The sequence below is a fragment of the Erythranthe guttata genome, chromosome 6, assembly GCF_056151865.1.
Source record: "Erythranthe guttata isolate IM_541 chromosome 6, IM_541, whole genome shotgun sequence".
In the NCBI taxonomy this organism is placed as follows: Eukaryota; Viridiplantae; Streptophyta; class Magnoliopsida; order Lamiales; family Phrymaceae; genus Erythranthe; species Erythranthe guttata.
In genome coordinates, this window is record NC_142538.1 from 8,576,602 (window position 1) to 8,597,511 (window position 20,910).

The 20,910-nt window shown below is 33.3% G+C and overlaps 2 protein-coding genes across 2 annotated transcripts; both read right to left on the reverse strand.

Annotated features, from left to right (window-relative positions):
• Positions 1-114: 114 nt before the first annotated feature.
• LOC105960445 (17.3 kDa class I heat shock protein) lies at positions 115-1,235 on the reverse strand. Its single transcript, XM_012984618.2, has 2 exons — positions 471-1,235; positions 115-195 (listed from the first exon to the last, which is right to left on the reverse strand). Exon 1 carries the CDS (start codon positions 1,012-1,014, stop codon positions 532-534), a length of 483 nt encoding a protein of 160 aa, XP_012840072.1. The 5' UTR covers positions 1,015-1,235; the 3' UTR covers positions 115-195; positions 471-531.
• A 10,021-nt stretch (positions 1,236-11,256) lies between these two features.
• On the reverse strand, positions 11,257-12,070 carry LOC105960447 (18.2 kDa class I heat shock protein). The gene has a single exon (XM_012984619.2). The coding sequence runs from the start codon at positions 11,861-11,863 to the stop codon at positions 11,405-11,407; it is 459 nt and encodes a 152-aa protein (XP_012840073.1). The 5' UTR covers positions 11,864-12,070; the 3' UTR covers positions 11,257-11,404.
• Positions 12,071-20,910: the final 8,840 nt, after the last annotated feature.

The window sequence follows — 20,910 nt, forward strand, 5'->3', positions numbered from 1 at the left end:
ACGTGTTTATACAACGGTTCTAAAACTGTCGGGTAAACAAAGGGTCGTAACCCCAAATTGTTGTAGTGATACTGATATAAGAGTTTAGAATCTAGAAATGATTAAATGAATTAATGTGAAAAGCAACATGTATTATTTATCAGTTCGGCTTTATTCCGGAATTTCTATTGTCACAAAACCCAAAAGAAATACTCCCTCGGTTCCACAATAACTATCTTTTTTTAAAAATATTTTTGCTCCATATTATCTGTCACTTTAGATTTCCAATACCGCATTAAATGCATTTTTTCCTGTTTTAACCTTATTAATTCAACTATAAATATTAACTCTCTCTTATCACATCATTAAATAATCAAGGTTATTTTAGTCTTTCTAATATATTTTACCTAAAATGAAGACACATTTATTGAGCTTCTTAATCCTTGTGCAAAACTAAAAACGACACTTAATAAGGAACGGATGGAGTACACCCCAAATATACGCCATTGCCATTGATTATTCATTTACGACCAATCAATCCAAAAATCAAAGTTAACCAGAGATGTCAATGGCCTTGACCAAAGGCTTCTTCACCTCCTCCTTGGGCACAGTGACAGTCAGCACCCCATTCTCCATAGCCGCTTTCACCTCCTCCAATTTAGCATTCTCCGGCAGCCTGAATCGGCGGATGAACTTGCCGGAGCTCCTCTCGATGCGGTGCCACTTGTCGTTCTTCTCCTCTTTCTCCTTGCTTCTCTCTCCGCTGATCTGAAGAATATTCCCGTCTTCAACCTCAACCTTCACTTCCTCTTTCTTCAATCCAGGAACATCCACTTCAAACAAGTGTGCCTCCGGCGTCTCTTTCCAGTCGATCCTAGCATTGGCCACGGCGGTGGTTTCTCTGGCGGAGGAAGGGAGATTGGCGACGGCTGAGGAAAATGGGAAGCCCTGAAATGGGTCCCAAATATCCAATGAAAACGGATCGAAGACGTTGCTCCGGCGGCCGTTGCCAAAGAAGCTTGGAATCAGAGACATCTCTGCAGGAAATAATACTGGATGGATGATTTGGTGGTTTATGAAGAATTTGATAGTTTTGCAGATAACTCAGTTTGTAATTTTCGATGAGATTTGGTTGAAGGAGCAAGCGTATTTATATGGGTGATCAGATGATTCTTGCACATTCCTGAAATTTCGAACATCTTCCAGAACATACTTGTTCTTTCTTTGGGCCTTAACTTTATATTCGTGGGCTCATTACCGAAGAAATTGAGTTTTTGTGTATATATTATATAGGGGGCAAAATGCACTTTGCCCCCTAAAAAAACTCATAATTCGGACTTTCCCCCACAAGAAATCAAAAAAGACACTTTCCCCCTTCCAAATTGTGCCCCAGTTGCACTTTGCCCCAAAATTCGAATTCCGATGTATTTTTCACCGAATTTCAAATGTCTCCGTTCACTTAAGGGATATATACGTCATTTTAGGGTATATATGTTTTTCTTTTAAAATTTTCACTTGATTTTAAATTTCTCCAAGTTATATTAAATTTATATTTTTCCATTTGTTTCTTTAAGTTGCAATATTATTAAAACTTTATTAAATAATAATGAAAATATATGTAACATGAATAACAAATATGAAAATATTTTTTGAATTACGCAAAGTTGAATATATTGCATTAAAAACTATAATTTGTAAATGAAAAAAACTAAACAAACAAATAAAAACTTTCAGGGAAAAATACATTTTGCACCCTTCAAAAATTTCAAATGGATGGAAAAGATGATTTGACGCATATACCCCTAAGTGGATGGAGAAATTTGATTTGCGGTAAAAATATACACCATAATTCTAATGTTGGGGTAAAGTGCTACTGGGACAGAATTTTGAAGGGGGTAAGTCTCTTTTTCGGTTTCTTAGGGGGGAAAGTGCGAATTATGAGTTTTTTAAGGGGGCGAAGTGAGTTTTACCCTATATATAGGGCAAATGGCAAAGAGGGACATGACAAGGGAGTTAAATCCACATTGGTCCAGACAAAAAATAATCTTCCAAATACATTCGTCCCCGTGTTTTTTGTCTAAAATACCCTCCATAATATAATTTTTATCAATTCCATCCATAATGCTCTTACTTCTTCAATATTACACATTGACCCCAGATTTAAACAAATATATCACATTAACCCCTATTTTCATAATTTTTTGAAAAAATAATTTTTTTTTTCAAATAATTTTTTTTTAATTTTTTTCCGGTTAAATTTCGGCGTTGACCGGGCGGTTCTCCGGAATTATTATTATTATTTTTGAAAACTTTTTTTTTTCTGAATTTTTTTCCGGACGATCAACCGCCGTTGATTTTTTTATTTTATTTCTTTTTAAAAAAAAATCATACAAAAATTATTTTAATTAGTATTACTTTCTTGGCTGCTAAATTACTGTCTTCAACAGTAATTTAACTGTCGGAAACAGTCATTTAACTGTCTTAGATAGTAAAATTAGTGTATCTGACGTTCACTTTTTGTTTTTATTTTATTTTGTTTCTCTCTAAATTATTGTATTAACAACAAAATTATTGTCTAAAATAGTAATATTTAATACCAAAACAGTAATATTACTTATATTACTGTCCCAAAATAGTAATATTATTGTCCCAAACAGTAGTATTACTGTCTGAGACTGTAAAATTACTGTTTGAGATAGTAATATTATTAATATTACTTTCCCGAACGGTAATATTATTGTACCAAACTGTAATATTAATGCATGAGACAGTAATAGGTTGGATACAGTAATATTACGGTCGAAGACAACAAAATTGCAGGCCAAGACGATAAAATTAATTAATATAGTAAAATTACTGTCTCAGACAGTTGAATTACTGTTGGAGATAGTAATTTAGTAGTTAAGACAGTGATATTAATTAAAAAATATTTTTTTTAAGAAAAAACAAAATTTCAAAAAAAAAAAAGAGTCATTGACAGTTAAATTACTGTCTCCGAGATTTAACTGTTGGAGACAGCAGTTTCGCAGCCAAGATAGTACTATTAATTAAAATATTTTTTTTAGAAAATAAAATAAAGAAAGTCAACGCCAGAGACCCGGCGTATGACCTGCCGGAAAATGACAACTCAGAAAAAAAAAATTCAAAAAACTTCCAAAAAAAAAGTCAACGCCGTAGACCGGCGGTTTACCTGCCAGAAAAAATTCAGAAAAAAAAATTTGGAAAAAAGAAAGAAAGAAAAACTCAACGTTGAAGACCGGCGGTCAACGGCGGCTGACCGCCTGACCGGCGGTCTCCAGCGGTGGCGGGTCAAAATTTGGATCAAAATTGGAATAATGGTCAAACTTAGTTAATTTGTGAAATTTGGCTAAATTGGGGTGTAAATCATGAAATTGGAGTTGAATTGGTTTTCAAGGAAATGAGGGTAATTTTGGTATATATAAAAGGGTTTATTTGGGATAACCCCCTTGTTCATATTTTCTAATGAGGTAGATCCAATTAATTTTTCCCTTTTTGAGATACACCCAAATTTGCCAACTTGGCAAAATATATTATGTAATTTCCCTTTAATATTTTGTTTTATTTTTTAACGGTATTTACTTCCTTAACTACGTGATATGAGATTGCTGATACGTTGCCTAAAATCACGGAATAAAATTACGTGAGTATATTGGCGGTTTCTATCAAATCTTGTACAACCGGTTTTGAAGAATTTATCCAGCGTTTCATCGTTTTCCATCGAATTTGAAGATAGAGTCGGATTTGAGCGTTCATCGTTTTTCATCGTTTTCAATCGGGTTCGGATTTGAACCGGTTTTGAAGAATTTATCCAGCATTTCATCGTTTTCCATCGTTTTTTCACCGGCGTGGAAATAGGTTCGGATTTGAGCGTTCATCGTTGTCCGTCGTTAAGCGGGTATGAATGTGTTTTTTTTAGTTTTTTTTCGGTTTTTTTTTCGTTTTTATTTTTCGCTGTATTTTTTCGTTTTTATTTCGCTATTTTTTCGCTGTATTTGTTTTTAAGATTTGTGTTGATACGTTGATTATATTGGTAGTAAAGTAGATCGTTTCTTAAAAAAATTACGTCGTCACATATACATCCTTATTTTGGCTGATGATGTTTGTTTGGAAGAGGATTCACAGAGTTAGCAGAGGATGGTTCACGCAGTCGGACCAGAGTTGTTTTATATGAGTGTCGTAGTTGGTTTACGCAATAATCGAGAGTGATAGTTGGTTTATTTGTTTATAACAGTTGATTTTAGTGTGCTCGGTAGTACATTGAAATACATTTTCGTAGTCTTTTTCAACTGATTGTATGGATTATGCATTTTCAAGTTTATTTTTGATGATGTTAATTTATTGTCATTCAAATGTATTTGCAGTCTATTTAATCATTTTTAGTATTCATGATTTGCAGTTGGTTTCATGATTTTAGGTTCATATGATGCTGAAGTTGTTATTTCTGATGATGATGGAACAGGGGGTGGGGGTGAACTAGTTGGAGCCGTTGATGCCACTGGAAGTGAGGTATTGAATGCAGGCTTTGTGCAGTTTTTCGAAGAAGAAGTCGACTGCATTCCTGATGATAGCGACGATGACATAAACTAAATGAATTCAAATGATTCCGATGGTTGTTATTTTCCAAACCACCCTAAGATTTGATATGTTTAATTAATGTCGTGTTTACGATGTAATGGCTCGGTAACTTCGGTTAAGTGTTAAACCGTTGTAATACAGTAGTATACTATTATGAATACCGTATGATACTACCATTATCATTTTATTATACTATTATGAGATTATTAATGTACTAGAGTTTTTTAACTCGACATATTGGTTTGATTGTGTTATGATGTGTTTTAAGTATTTTATCAAAACCCTAGATTGAAATTATGAGATTATTAATGTACTATTTTATTGGTTATGTTGGAATTACTTTACGTTGGTTTTGTTCTCAATGTTCTTGTCATTTCAGTGGTATATTGTTTGTAACACAATTTCATATCACTACTATAACCGTAATATACTATCATAGCAGATTAATGTACTATATTGAAATTATTAATATACTATGTGGTTGAATAATACGGGATCCATATTCGATTAACGAGATCCATAGTCGAATTAGATCAATGAGATAGTCTATTACATGATATGGGGTAGTCTAACAATATTAAAACACAAATCCGCCGCCATCACTTATCAGATCTAGGATTTTGTTGATTCTTCGGCCCAATAGTCAAATAACTAAACCCATAGTCGAATTAGATATATGGGATAGTCTATTAAATGATATGAGATAGTCTATTAATTTTAAAACACAAATCCGCCGCCGTCACTTCTCAAATCTAGGGTTTTGATAATTCTTCGGCCCATAGTCGATTAACAAGATCCATAGTCAAATTATATCAGTGGGATAGTCTATTAAATGATATGGAATAATCTATTAATACAGATGTAATTCGACTATGCATCTCGTTAATCAACTATGGGCCGAAGAATTATCAAAACCTTAGATTTGAGTAATCCTAGATTTGAGTAACCCTAGATTGGAGCAGTGACGGCGGCGGCGACGGCGGCCAACGACGATATCACTCCTAAATTGATTGTTACGACCTTGGAGGCGGGAGCGGCGGAGGTCTTGGTCGTTTTTGGCGGTCTTGGAGGTGGAGGTGGTCGGATGTGGTGGTGGTGGAGGACTAAGCGGTGGTGGAGGTGTTGCTTATGGCCAATATCGTTGATATCGTCGTTGGCCACCAGCGACAACAGTGACGGAGGTGGCGGCGGTCGATTTATCCAAAACATATCAACATATCGATTGATGATAGCATTCAGCGAGTGGCGACGACGTACCTACGGCGGCTTGGTCGGAGTGCAGAAAATCGTCGATCCACGCCGTATAAATTTCTGGTTTTGGGAGGTTTGCAGATTTTTGGTAGTGGGTTTGTGGGGATAGTGTTTTAACGGGAAAATAGGGAGGGATTTGATATTATTTCAAAAGGTAAAGTAACGGGATTTGTGGGATTTGATTGAGGGTACTTATGTAATTTAGAAAAGTTTGGGTTTTTATCAAAATGGCAAATTTAAGTTTGGGTCTACCCCTATTATTTGAATGTCTAAGGGGGTTATATCTAATAGACCCTATAAAAAGGTTTACCTTATTTGCAAATAAGTTTGAACGAGCTGAAATTATTTGAAAGACAAAAAAGTTGGATGTCCCTTTTTTAATTAAGTGTCCTTGTTATGGCCCTCTTTGCCACTAACCCTATATATGGACAAATTGCACTTCGCCCCCTAATAATTTCAAAAATTCGATCATTCCCCGTACAAATTAAAAAAAGGAGACTTTTCCTCTTGCATTATATCTTTATGTTTCACTTTGCCCCAAAGTCAAACTTCCGGCGTATGTTTGTGCTAGAATTGACGAAACTCCATCCGCTCTGGTATTGCCTTCATTTTAGTCTTCCCACCAAATCCAAACTCTAATATTATTTTATTTTCACAACAACTGTCAAACACTACACTCTCATTTCACCAAATTATTTCAAAACACAAAATTAGGGATTTTACTTCGGGAATTATGAGAATCTTTCATTGTTTCTTCGATTAAAAAGCTATCCCGATGGCCCGTCACAAGGGTTCATAAATCATGAGAGAATGAACATGTTATGATTATTGGGCCAATCCAGTGGGCGTACAATTTCTTTACCTACTGGCAACGAGCCCAATATTGAAGATAACTACCACCGAGGCCCAATCACCTTCAAATAAGGTTTGGGCCCGACAATCTCAACTAATTAAACTTCAGCCCGATCAGTGAGGTATAAATAAATGTTTTAAGTCATTCCTTAAGGTACGTTCATTATCCGAACCATACAACTGCTCGTATTCTCTACGATTTTGCTATCCGCACACCTGACATGAGCGTCAGAGGGGTTTCCGTCAGACAACCCCCGACTTAGTTTACGTGTTCTCTGGTCGCAGGTATCTCAAGGTCATCAAGCTCGTGAGCCAGTGATCCCCTATGTTCTTCCAGCTCTACTACTTCAGGTGATCTAATTCTAGCATCACTAGAACACAAAATTGGACACAAGTAATGTGTTGCTTCAATTCGATTTTTTTTTTTTTTTTTTGAAATTTTGGGAGAGAAAAACCCTAATTTTTTCAATCCTCATGTGTAAAATTCATGGGTTATATGTAGGGGTGTGAACGAGCCGAGCTCGAGCCGAGCTCGCCTCTTTTGGCTGGCTCGAGCTCGAGCTCGAGTTTATTTTGTCGAGCTCGAGCTCGAGCTCGAGCTCGTCGAGTTCTTCTTTTTCTGGCTCGAGCTCGAGCTCGTGTTAATTTTGTCGAGCTCGAGCTCGAGCCCAATCCCTTTTTTTTTTTTTTTTCTTTTTTTAAATATTATTTTATTATTATTTTATTATTAAAAAATATTTTAAAAAATTACAAAATAAACACAAAATTGTGATTATATATTTTTTTAATATTTGTATTTATTTCTATAATATTTTATATTATTATACATTTTCAAATAAAAGTAACATATAAAAAATAAAAAAAATAAAAAAAATAAAAAAATATTATTAAATCCGGCTCGCGAGCCGGCTCGCGAGCTGATGAACAACTAAAATCGGGCTCGAGCTCGGCTCGTCAGAAAGCTCGAGCTCGCGAGCTCGAGCTCGAGCTCGAAAACCTCGAGTCCGAGTTCGAGCTTTTTACGAGCCTAGTTATATGAATGGGAGTTTAGTTGGGTATGACAAATTACATATATACCCTGAAATGGTGGCAATCCCCTCTGAGTGGATGGAGTTTGGTCAATTTCGGTAAATAAATACGCTAAAAGTTAGACTTTGGGGCAAAGTGCAACATAAATATTTTTGCAATGGGATGTCTCTTTTATTAATTTATAGGTGGAAAGTGCGAATTTCTAAATTTTCAAGGGAGCAAATATATATATATATATATATATATATATATATATATATATATATATATATAAGGACAACATGTTATTCCCCCTAGAAATTTTACATTTTCGCACTTCCCCTCCTAAGGACATCTCTAAAGTGGAGAGTTAAAATCATGAATGCTATATCTATTATATCTCATCAACAATGTTATAGCAACTCAATTTTTACTATCTTCACCAATCATATTATTTATATTTTAGCATTTTATTATATATTTTTTTTCTTATTTAAAACAAAACTTAAATAATTAAACACACACACACACACACACACACACACACATATATATATATATATATATATATATATATATATATATATATATATATATATATATATATATATATATAAATATATATATATATATATATATATATATATATATATATATATATATATATATATATATATATATATATATATATATATATATATATATATATATATATATATATATATATATATATATATATATATATACCAAATATATTATTTAAGCCCACTTATTCAAATCCCCATCACGTCTAACTTGCCCTCATCTTCTATTTCTCAACTTCGTTATGTTCCTTGAAAAAAAAAAACTTTGTTATCTCCCACAGTTGCACTGATAGCGGTTAAATTGGCACCCACGGCAATCGTTTAGCATTTGACAACTTCTCTCTCATCTTAATTTTCAAATTGGATATCAATTAGAAGTCGATTGTGTAAATTTGGTAATGGATTTGATATTCATGTTTCTTAAATTTTCATAGCAATTTAGCCTTCACGATTCGCTTTGGAATTATCTTCTGAAAGTGGGGGAAAAAATATTTCAAATTTTCATCTTAAATTTCTTTGGTAGCAAATTTTCACTCAACGCGTTTAAGCCCCATCAAATTTTCTGGCCTCGCACTGTATGTATGTATGTATGTATGTATAATATTATAAAAAAAATGTATTCTACAAATAGTTTTAATCAAATATACATATATCAAAAATACAAAATATAAAACAATTCAAGTTTTAATAACCATAAAAAAAAGAGCTCATTGCAAATACCACCCCTGTGTAATCTCTAATGTCAAATTATTATTTATTATAAAATGTAACATAAGCAATTAAAAAGCATATAAAAACACTATAAAAAAAGCATACAAGAACTTTTAATATTACAATATATATTTAATTATTTTAGAGAGAAGTTAGAGAGAATTTAAGTAGCAAATTTTTTTCTTAACTTATTTGTGGGATTTAGTAAATTTTAGTGTGGGATTTAGTATGCCCCATTTTTTTTTTCTTAATAATTAAAAATAAATACATAATATTTACAAAATTAAAGTGATTCTAAAATTTGGTGTATTATACTCTACTAATTGCTAAAAAAACCCTAAGGACATTTTTGTCTATTCACTATTAGTCAAAGCCTAAAATTAAAAAGGGTGCAGTGTGCTTCGAAAATGTTAACAGAGGGGGGAGTTAGTGAGTTTTTTTTATCACAGAGGGATATTTGGCAATTAGAGATTACACATGGGTGGTATTTGCAATAAGCTCATAAAAAAATAATAAATAAATAAAAACCTGACTTAAATAACAAATAAAAAATACACAATTTATTTTGGTTTTCACAATCATCATAGTTCCATAACTGACTTATTTGACTTTAATTATTACTATTATTTGTGGGATGGGGTCATGTAATATTTAAATGTTTTATTATATACCATACGTGAATAGTAGCATGTATATATACTAGCTCCATCTTAAATTTTAGGTGGTGATCAGCATGATTTTGAATTCATAAATGGTAAAATTGTAAAATTATAGCATTTAGCACTCCAAACACCATATGGTTGAAGATGCTCTAAAAATTAAAAAACGAGACAACACCCCTTTGGAATATTGTTTTTGTTGCACTTTGTCCCAGACTCCCAAAAGTCAATTTCCGAGGGGTTTTTCTGCCGAAATTAACGTTTTTCACTCTTTATCGGCGGCTGATCGTGATTCATCAGTCGCAATTCTCCCAAGAGCTATCCCGGAAAATTCATAGACCCAACGAAAATCTTGGAGGTAAACCATAAAATTCACATAAGAAGCTCTAAATTCATAATCAGATAGAATCCCTTCGCCATTCGAGACAACAGAATAGTATTTCACCTTTGGAAAAGTGAATCCTGACTCTGGAAAGAAAAATCTTAATTTTCTATGCCCCAATTTTAGATTTCGTGTGTTAAAACAATAAAATAAAATTGGAGATTTCGGATGGGCAATATAAAATTACATAAATACCCCAAATAAGAAAACTGAAAAGTGTCGATTCCCATGAAAAACCCACCGAAATTAGTTTTTAGGGGAAAATGCAACCAACAAAATATTTCAAAGGGGGTCTGTCTATTTTTTTAATTTTCATGGGCAAATGTGCGAAAATGGAAAATTCCTAGGGGACGAAGTGCATTTTTTCCATATATAAATTTGATTTTGCCTTTTTATATAGGACAAATGCACTTCACCCCTATAAATTTTCAATTTCTGCACTTTTCCTGTAAAAGTTGAAAAAGGGATACTTCACATTTGAAATACTATTTTGGTTGGACTTTGCCCCGTAAGCCAGTGTTTTGAGGGCATTGTGCAACAAAAATAATATTTTAAAGGGACAACGTGCAAAATTACCTATAGTGAGTGAAACACGAGTGTTGAGAGAGTTCATCCTCAGTGAGTTTTAGGTTTTAGGAGGGTTGGATGAATTTGAGTGATTCTAGTCTGATCTAGAGTTTGTTGGATGTAAGTGAGCTTTGTGCTGTTTGTTGGTACCACCGCCGGTGGTATTAGATCGAGAAGTGTGACACTGAAACTGAGCCGTGATCTAAAAGCTAGACTTTGTCAAAAATGAGTTTGTGTTTGTTTTCCTTCAAACAGATACCAACAAGTGAGCTTCTGCAGAACGCCATACTCTCGAGGGTATTTGCAAGTGAGCGATTCTGAGTTTTTGTAAGCGACAATCATTGTATAGGCAGCTGTTGTTGGTCCTTTCCCCGAACTCATTATACACTATGCAAAACAGAGTCGTCTTTTTGGTCACTCGGAGGAGGATCGGGAAGGAGAAACGTATTGATACACACATGCCTAAGTTGTCGCATCTCCCAAATTTCGCATCGGTTAGGGAGAGGAATTGTATTGTGAAGTGGGCCCCACAGCAAGGGATAAAGTACGTTTTGTGTCTTAAGGAGAAGATTGGTGTATGTGTTTGTCAAATCAATCGAAGCAAGTGCAATAAATTTCAAAACTATGCGAAACAGATCCAAGAGTTTGAGATGTCGAAATGCATGAATGTAAAAGACAACCGTAGATTTCTTATTCAATAGCTATTGTTATACATGATGATGATGATATTTCACTTGACAACAAAACAAGATTATTCATTATTCATTACAACCACACAAACCAAACCAAAACTTGCTGAAATACAAAATTCAAAGTTAACCAGAGATGTCAATGGCCTTGACCTCAGGTTTTTTCACCTCCTCTTTGGGCACAGTCACAGTCAGCACCCCATTCTCCATCGCCGCCTTCACCTCCTCCAATTTAGCATTCTCCGGCAGCCTGAATCGTCGGATGAACTTGCCGGAGCTCCTCTCGATGCGGTGCCACTTGTCGTTCTTCTCCTCTTTCTCCTTGCTTCTCTCTCCGCTGATCTGAAGAATACTGCCATCCTCAACCTCAACCTTCACTTCATCTTTCTTCAATCCCGGAACATCAACCTTGAACAAGTGTGCCTCCGGCGTCTCTTTCCAGTCGATCCTAGCGTTTGCCACTGCGGTTGTTTCTCCGGAGGAGGAGAATGGGAAGCCCTGAAATGGGTCCCAAACATCCAATGAAAATGGATCGAACACGTTGCTCCGGCGGCCATTGCCAAAGAAGCTTGGTATCAGAGACATTTTCTGCAAAAAAATAATACTGTATATATGATGAACTTATTGATTTTGATAGTTTGCTGATAATTCGTTTCTAATTTTCGATGGAATTTGGTTGAAGAAGCACGCGTATTTATATGGGTGATCAGAGGATTCTTGCACGCACATTCTTGAAATTTCGAGAGCCAAACGGATTTCGGTACAAATAATTCCAACATCTTCTAGAAAATAATAAACTGTTCTTTCCTTGGGCCTTGACTTTATATTTTGGGCTCATTTCTGAAGAAACTTTTGTAGCCCAATCTTACTGCAATCCATCTGAATCACCTTATGAATTAATTTCGGGGTTTTTTCTATTTCATTGATTTCATATATTTTATTTGTAGTAATATATATTGTAATGGGAAAATTTCAGTTTTCGTCCCTCGAATTTGCACTGATTCCACATTTGGTCCCTCATATTACAAAAGTTCAATACTTTTAGTCATTCCCGACAAACATCCGTAGCAGTGCATTTCACTGACTTAACTGACGGACTCACAATAAATTGATGCAAATGACCAAAAATGTTAAATTATTGAAACATAAGGGACCAAATTCATTTTTTTTTGTGAACATGGGACAAAATGTGAAATGAGTTCAAACTTGAAGGATTGAAAATTGTAATTTTTCCCATATTGTGATGATCCAGTTATGTTTAGATTTTGTCAAAAGAATAATTTAAAATATAATTTAAAACGAGAAAAACGATCACAAAGCTAAAAAAAAGTACAATATTTCTTACCCCATTGTGTTCTTCGACCTGACAATCATCAATATTAATGTCTTGTGTGTCCATAATGTCCTCCTTAACAAGTTTTAGTAAGATTTGAGGGTTTTGTTTGATGAGGGTTTTTGGAGAATATGAAAGAGTTTTTTTGGAAAAAATGTGTAGAATGATAGTGAAGAAGAAGAGGTGAGATAATTACACTTTTGGTCCTTCATGTTTGAGCCGATTCTACTTTTGGTCCACTTGTTCCAAAGTGAACAAAGTTCACCTCCATGTTTCCATTTTATACACTTTTCGTCCACTCGGTCACATGGACGTTAGAAACTAACAGAAAACACTATTTCCGGGGTAAAAATGAAATTTAATATTATTTTGGGGCTACAAAACAATTATCAATTCAAAGTACTATTTGTAATGAATTTTTTTTATAATATTAAGTATAAACAAAATGAATAATATTTAATTTTCACAAACAAAATGCAAAATATATAGGAAGCTGACAACTGATTTTTAGTTTAATTTGATTGCTTGAATTTAAGGGGTCAAGTTAGGATTTTAAACAAGAGTTTGCAGATTGTGAGAATCTCTGACTTGATTTTTATAATTTACTTAATTACAGTTTGCTAATTTTCGAGAGAATGCAGCCATATGTTTCAATTAGATTTCTCTCTCTGTATTGTTTGTTTTTTGTAGTTGCTGGATGGCAGAAAATATAGGCATTTTTTATGGCCACGAAGAGCGAAAGCAATTAAGTCAGGTCTAACGCTAGCTTTTGATCATGTTAGTATGTTCATTATATAAACTCTATTTCCTACTTGTCGTTCTAAACTCATTTGCTCGGTTTATAAAAAATAAAGTTCTTGGAATGGTTTGATATATCTTACGCCATTTCAATATATTTTCATAAATATATAATGAGTTAATTTTGTTCAGCCTTGCTACCTAATTTCAATTTTTTATGCCGACTGAAAACTATATGATGAACTTTACAGATTAGGGGATTAAGATCAAAGATTGGCAACAATAAAGGGCCTGCTCTATGTATCGAAATGTTCTGTTTTCACCCAGTAAAGATATTGGATTGCTAGTGACAATGTGCTTATATCCAGGTATTCGTTCTTGCTTAATTTATTCACGGTGAAAATAGCATATACTATTTCGTTGGTGTTTTTATCCATAGTACTGTTGGATATATTGCGGAAATATATGAACAAGATTAACAAGGAAATAATTGAGGAGTACGTATCTCCTACATATTTTACTCTTGCTAATACATGTTGAATTACAAAATATAATCTTACACCTATTTATACTAATCTAGGCATAAGTACGTAGTACATGCATCATATTAAATATATTCATCATGAATCCTAGATATGCATGTGGATACACTTCTAGAAAGTGCATTAATTCCAACAAGTACAAGCTGTAGCTTTCTAGTGTGCCTCCGGCGTTTTTTTCCAGTCGATCCGGGCGTTGGCCACTCTGGTTGTTTCTCCAATGGGAATCCCTCAAATGGGTTCCAAACATCCAATGAAAATGGATCGAAGACGTTGCTCCGGCGGCCGACATGATCTGCAAACGAATATACTTGAGCACTTTGTTTGATAGATGAAGATTTTGATAATGTTCTGAAACTCTGTTTCAAATTTTCTATAAAACTTGATTGAGGTGAAGATTTTGATAATGTTCTGAAACTCTGTTTCAAATTTTCTATAAAACTTGATTGAGGGGCACGCTTATGCTTACTTATAATGGGTGATCAGATATATGATTCTTGCACATTCTTGAAATTTTCCCTAGTATATAATACCTATTATTAAATATACATGGTTTTCGATTTTCTCATTCGCAGAAGATGCTGAATTTAAGCTCAAATACTAACAACATCGTTTTATTTTTCGTGTTTTTTTTTTCTTTCGGAATCTTATATATAACACAAAATGTGATTCATCTCTATCGTCGAGTAGTCAATATAATCACAGCCTCTTTTATGCTGCTTTAAGTGGGGCTCTTTGTGGGACTCCTTTTCTACTTCGCTTGCGCATACTAATTTTCTCCATAGCTTGCGAGCTCTTTGTGTCCGCTTCGATACCTTTACGTTTCTTGCTCTCTTCATTGACTGTGGTCTTTTTATCTTTTCCGTCCGTTAATGGTGGGGTGCCCGGTTTAATATTAGCCATCTCCTGGTCTACATCATTATTCTTATTCTGTCAAAAAAAAAAAAAATAAGAAGAAAAGAAAAGTTTCAAATTTAGAGATCAAAGAGATAAATATTTTGTAAGAAAATAAAAATAAAAATAATGCCAGCTGCATATACCGCCTTGCACGCAATGGAACAAAAGGAATAATCTGGAGATATCAGCTTTGATTTGCATGTCAGACACAAAGCATCATCGTGTTTTGATTTCGGTTTTGTGGCTGACTTGGTCTTCGTCCCTTCACTGCGTTTGGATTTAAGGTGAAAAATAACCTTGCCATTAATCTTGTATCGTTGAATATCTGATACGTCCCAATACTTTTCCATGTCACTTTTTTTAATTGCTGCCCTATCTGAAGCAATGCAAACCTATAATATAATCAAGAAAAATGTATCAATTCCTTCAAGAACATGAATTAAACTTTATCAAGAAAAAACAAAGAAAATTCAATCAATTAGAACATGTACTAATTCCATCAAGAAAACGAAGTAAACTCATCAAGAAAAAAAAAACGAGGAAAGTTCGATCAAGAACATGTAAGAAAACAAACTAGTCTCATCAATAAAAACCAAAGAAAATTCAATCAAGAACATGTACTAATCCCGTCAAGAAAACGAAGTAAACTCACAAAGAAAAAAACGAGGAAAGCTCGATCAAGAACATGTAGGAAAACGAACTAGTCTAATCAAGAAAAATCGACGAAAATTCAATCAAGAACTTGTACTAACCCCATCAAGAAAACGAAGTAAATTCATCAAGAAAGAAATGAGGAAAGCTCGATCAAGAACATGTAGGAAAACGAACTAGTCACATTGTTGAAAAACCGACGAAAATTCAATCAAGAACTTGTACTAACCCCATCAAGAAAACGAAGTAAATTCATCAAGAAAAAGACGAAACGAACTAGTCTCATCAAGAAAAACCGAAGAAATTCAATCAAGAACTTGTACTAAACCCATCAAGAAAACAAAGTAAATTCATCAAGAAAAAAACGAGGAAAGCTCGATCAAGAACATGTAGGAAAACGAACTAGTCTCATCAAGAAAAACCAAAGAAAATTCAATCAAGAACATGTATTAATCCCATCAAGAAAACGATGTAAAGTCATCAATAAAAAAACGAGGAAACTTCCATCAATAAAAGAAATTAATAACATCAAGAAAAAGGAATAAAATTGGGAAAAAAACAAAAGTAAAATTTTGCGCGATCAATACTCAAAAAGAACAAAAAAAAAAAAGGACAAAAAAATGGCATAATGAAGAAGTATAATGTAAAACTGAACTAATGATGAACTTACTTTCAAGATTTGATCATGGTTTTTGTGTTCGTTGGACTTTTCTTTCCAGCACGTGTCGCAGAAGGGTTCGCACATGCAAACTCCACAGTATCTTGTACAGTACTTATTTACGTGTTTCTTGCAGTTTTCTCGGTAAAATTTAAGATTCAGCCATGGTGGTAGCCACTTCGGAGGTCGCCGTGTCTTCATACTTCTCCGGTTTAAGCAGAAGACGATTTTTTTTTTTTTTTTTTTCTTCCTTTTTTTCGTTGGAGAGAGTCCGTATATGTAGGCCTCTTTATTAAGTTAGGAGTATACAACTTTCGTATATATAGGATTCTTTATACATGGAAATTCTTATTTCCTAATGCAAACCTAGTTAATATAAAATAGTGGTTTTTATGAGAAGGTCCCTCAATCTTTATTTTTCTACGTTAAGATGCTTTATTTCTTGGGTCTATTAGTGAGACCCCTTTCAATGTTTATTTTAATACAATTAAACCCACTTTGTTATTTGCATTTGAGAGACCCCTAAAATTTTCATAAACCCATTATATTTTTACATTATTTCAATTTCTCTCCCCTCTTACCCACTATATATATGATTCTATTTTCTACATTTTTTTTCTATTTGATAAATTTATTTTTAATAATGTTTTTTTTTTAATAAATCGTCATTTTTTTCTTAGCAATTTACCATATCATAAACAACTACAAATTACAATAATCAACTACAATTTGTTTTCCTTTATTTACTAAAATCATCATCAACTACAAATTTTAATAGATAATCAACTATATTTTATTAGATAATAAACTATAATATTAATGCACATACAATTGAAACTATTGTGAAAATGAGCAGAAGACAACTATCCACCGCCCATCAACCCATGTCTGCTGCTATTTTCGATATTTTTTTTTGTTAATATTATTTTTATACTGTTTAAAAAAACTTAATAATTGTTTCGTTTTTAAATCATTTTTGTTTTCTCTTCAGAATTTGTAAATTATAATCAACAACAAATTCCAATAACCTACTACAAGTTACAGTAAGGGCTCGTTCGGTTACCTATATTGGATTAGATTGGATTACATGAGATTCAATTAAATCCCTACTGACTAATTAATTATTTAGTTAGTGGCATGTTCGGTTTCTTAGATTAGATTTTCTATTAAATTTGTTAAAATCAGTTATTACATATGAATTGTCTATAAAACCACTTAGTTTACAATAATAAAATATAATTTTAAGGATAAAATTGTACTTTCCCTTTTTAGTCACCCCCTATTAAATTAATCTCAGGGGGTGGGGTGCTACTAATTTAATGAAATAGTAGCATTTAATAGCGGAATTTGAATTTAGTAGCGGGTTTGAAAAAGTGTGAATCTTACCAACCGGACATGCTATTAGCCCCTACTTATAGTTAGTACAAATTCTAATAACCAATTACAAATTCCTGTAATCAACTACAATTTTTAATATGAATATATTTTGTTACAAATATTTTTTTATTTTATTTTTTCAACAGAATTACTAATTCTAATGATCTACAAATTTCGGTATGAACTACGAATTATGCAACCAACTACAAATTCACGTAACCAACTACAAATTCTAACAGAACGACTAGAAAAAAAAACAATAATTACAGCAAACCCTAAGTAAAAAAAACTATAAATTATAACAAAAACAACTATAAATATCACCCAATTCCAGCTATAAAATTTAAATTAAAAACAACTATTTAAAAAGGCTACAAATCCTATCAAAAAGGACTTTGAAAGACAAGCAATTCCAGCAAATCCTAACTTTGCCATGCAAAAATGACTATAAAAATTCCAGCAAATCCTAACTTTCACATACATAATGCAAATAGCAATGGTTTAGTATGAAAACATGTTGTAGTCCTAGATATCCCATAATCCCGCGTGAGAATGCAATTCTAAGACCAAAACCCTAGATCTGCTCTTTTCCCATCGACGAACCGTCGCGACCATCCTCCATCGCCAAGTCGTCTGCGTCATCACGGATGATTCTACAGATCCAGCAACAGCGGCGAGAACAGTTGCGGTGTTGTTCGAGAGAAGCGCCGAAGCTTGCATCTCATGGTTGAGGATACGAAGTCAGGACGCCGAATTGTAGAGGCAGGAACGATGGATTTAGTGGAAGAGAGCGGTGGCCGCAGTGGAAGAGGGAAGAGAAAATGGGAAATAGAGAAGCGGTGGCGGTGGTCAACATAATAATATTATTGTATTACACATTAATTTATTATGTAACATAGTGATTTTGTTGTGTTAATATTACTGAGTTAGATAGTAATATAGTAATATTACTTAATTAAAACAGTAATATAATTAATTTTACTATCAATCACAATAATATTTTTATTGTTTTTACCGATGCCAAAAAATGTTTTGTAAAAATAAAAAATAAATATTTATATAGATTTGCAAATTCGTGGAAATGACCAAACGTGTCAAATTATTGAAACATGAGGGACCAAATGTGTTTTTTTGAACATGGTGGACCAAATGTGTTTTTTGTGGACATGGTGGACCAAATGCATAATCCTTACAAACCTGAGGGATGAAAACTGTAAATTTTCCATAATTTAATTGCCGCTTGTTTCTTGTTGAAGTTCACATTACCATCAATTTCGTCCCTGACTTTTCTTAACATGGTTAGAACTTTCGGTATAGTTTTCTCATAACTCAACAGAAAATTGTTCTATACCATTGCTACTTTAAGAGCTTACGTTCGTGAAATGAGCTCTATAGTGCATAGAACTAATGGTACAATGAATAATATACGCATAAAAAAATTAAAAAAAATGTATTTATTGAAAATAATAATAAAAATAATTTCATAAATTAGTAAGTTATTAATTAATGTATAAATTAATATATATATATATATATATATATATATATATATATATTAATTTATCAATAAGTTAATATTTCGCTAAATTAATGGAATTTTGATGGTCCCAACTGTATAAATTTACAGAGGTTTAACTGTATATTGAAATTGATTGTCTAGTTATCGAAAATAAGGTAACACATAATTTTGGGCGTATGACAAATATGCCCATGACAAGGGACTTAAATGCACATATGTCTAGACAAAAAAAAATCTTGCAAATAAACCCATCCCCATGTCTTTTGTCTAAAATACCTCCATAATATAATTTTTATTAGTTTCGTCTAGAGGTAGAGATCGGACGGATCGGATCAGATATTGTCCTTTCGTGAATTTTTTGATTTTTTTCGGAACAACAAAATTTATTCCGATTCCTATTCCGATTTTTATTCAGAATTCAAGAACGGATTCCGATTCCAATTTTTTAGGAAATTTGAAAAATCGGAACATTCGGAATTATTTATTTTTTGGATTTTTCGGCGCCGTGCAACATTAGAATGAGGGGCAGCGACTGGGCTGAGGCGTTGGTCCGCCGGAGCGAATGAAGGGTGGTGTAGGTGGTGCTCGGCGGAGAGAACGAGGGGCAGCACTGGCGGTGCTATGCGGATAGAAAGAGGGACGGCTCAGGTGGTGCTCGGTGCTCGACGATAAGAACAGTGGGCAGGGCTGGTGGAAGAAATAGGAGATTCCACACAGAAAAAAGAATGCATGGTGGTGGAAGAAATGAGAGATTCCATAGGGAAGAGCATGCAAGACCGGAGAGAATGAGAGAATGATAATGAGTTAGGAATTGGGGTTTAAAATTCACATTACCTGAGAAGACAATGGGTTTGGGCTTTTGCTAAAGTGGGCATAAAGGGTTGATGTAGCATATTTCTTGAATAATAAAAATGTAACTTAAAATATATAATTATTAATAAATAGTAATAATTTTTGGAAATTTTTGGAATTATTCAGAATTACTTTTGGAAATTTCAGAATTATTTTTGGATCGGAATTCGGAAATTCTGAATATTTTATATACAATTCCGATTCCGATCCAATTTTTTCGGAAAATCGAAAATTTGGAAATTGGATAATAAGAAAGGGTTCCAAAATCGGAAATATTTGGATCGGAACTGGCGGAAATCGGGAATTTCGTTCCGATTTCCACCCCTCGTTGCATCCATTATACTCTAATTTCATCAATATTACACATTGACCCCGAATTTGAACAAATATATCACATTAACCTCCATTTTCATATTTTTTTGAAAAAATAATTTTTTTTTCAGAAAATATTTTATTTTTTTATTTTTCCGGCCATATTTCGACGTTGGCCGGGCTGTTCCCCGGCATTGAATTTTTATTTTATATTTTTTGAAAACTTTTTTTTTGAATTTTTTTTTCAGTCGGTCTTCGACGTTGACTTTTTTTTTGTTAAACTTTATTTTTTCTCTCTAAACTACTCTGTTAACAACAAAATTAGTAATATTACCATTCCTAACAGTAATATTATTGCATGAGACAGTAATATTACGGTCGGAAACAGTAATATTACGGTCGAAGACAGCAAAATTGCAGGCCAAAACGATAAAGTTAATTAATACAGTAAAATTATTGTGTCAAACAATAATATTACTGTCTCAGACACTTAAATTATTGTCTCCGACAGTTAAATTACTGTTGGAGACAGTAATTTAGCAGCCAAGATAGTAATATTAATTAAAATAATTATTTTAAGAAAAACAAGTTTTGGAAAAAAAAAATCAATGACGGTTGACATGCCGGAAAAAAATTAAAAAAAAAAAAAGAGTTAAAGGCGAAGACCGGTGGTTGACCTACCGGGAAAAAAATTCAGAAAAAAAAAAGTTTTCAAAAAAAAAAAGAAGTCAACGGCGGTTGACCTGCCGGAAAAAA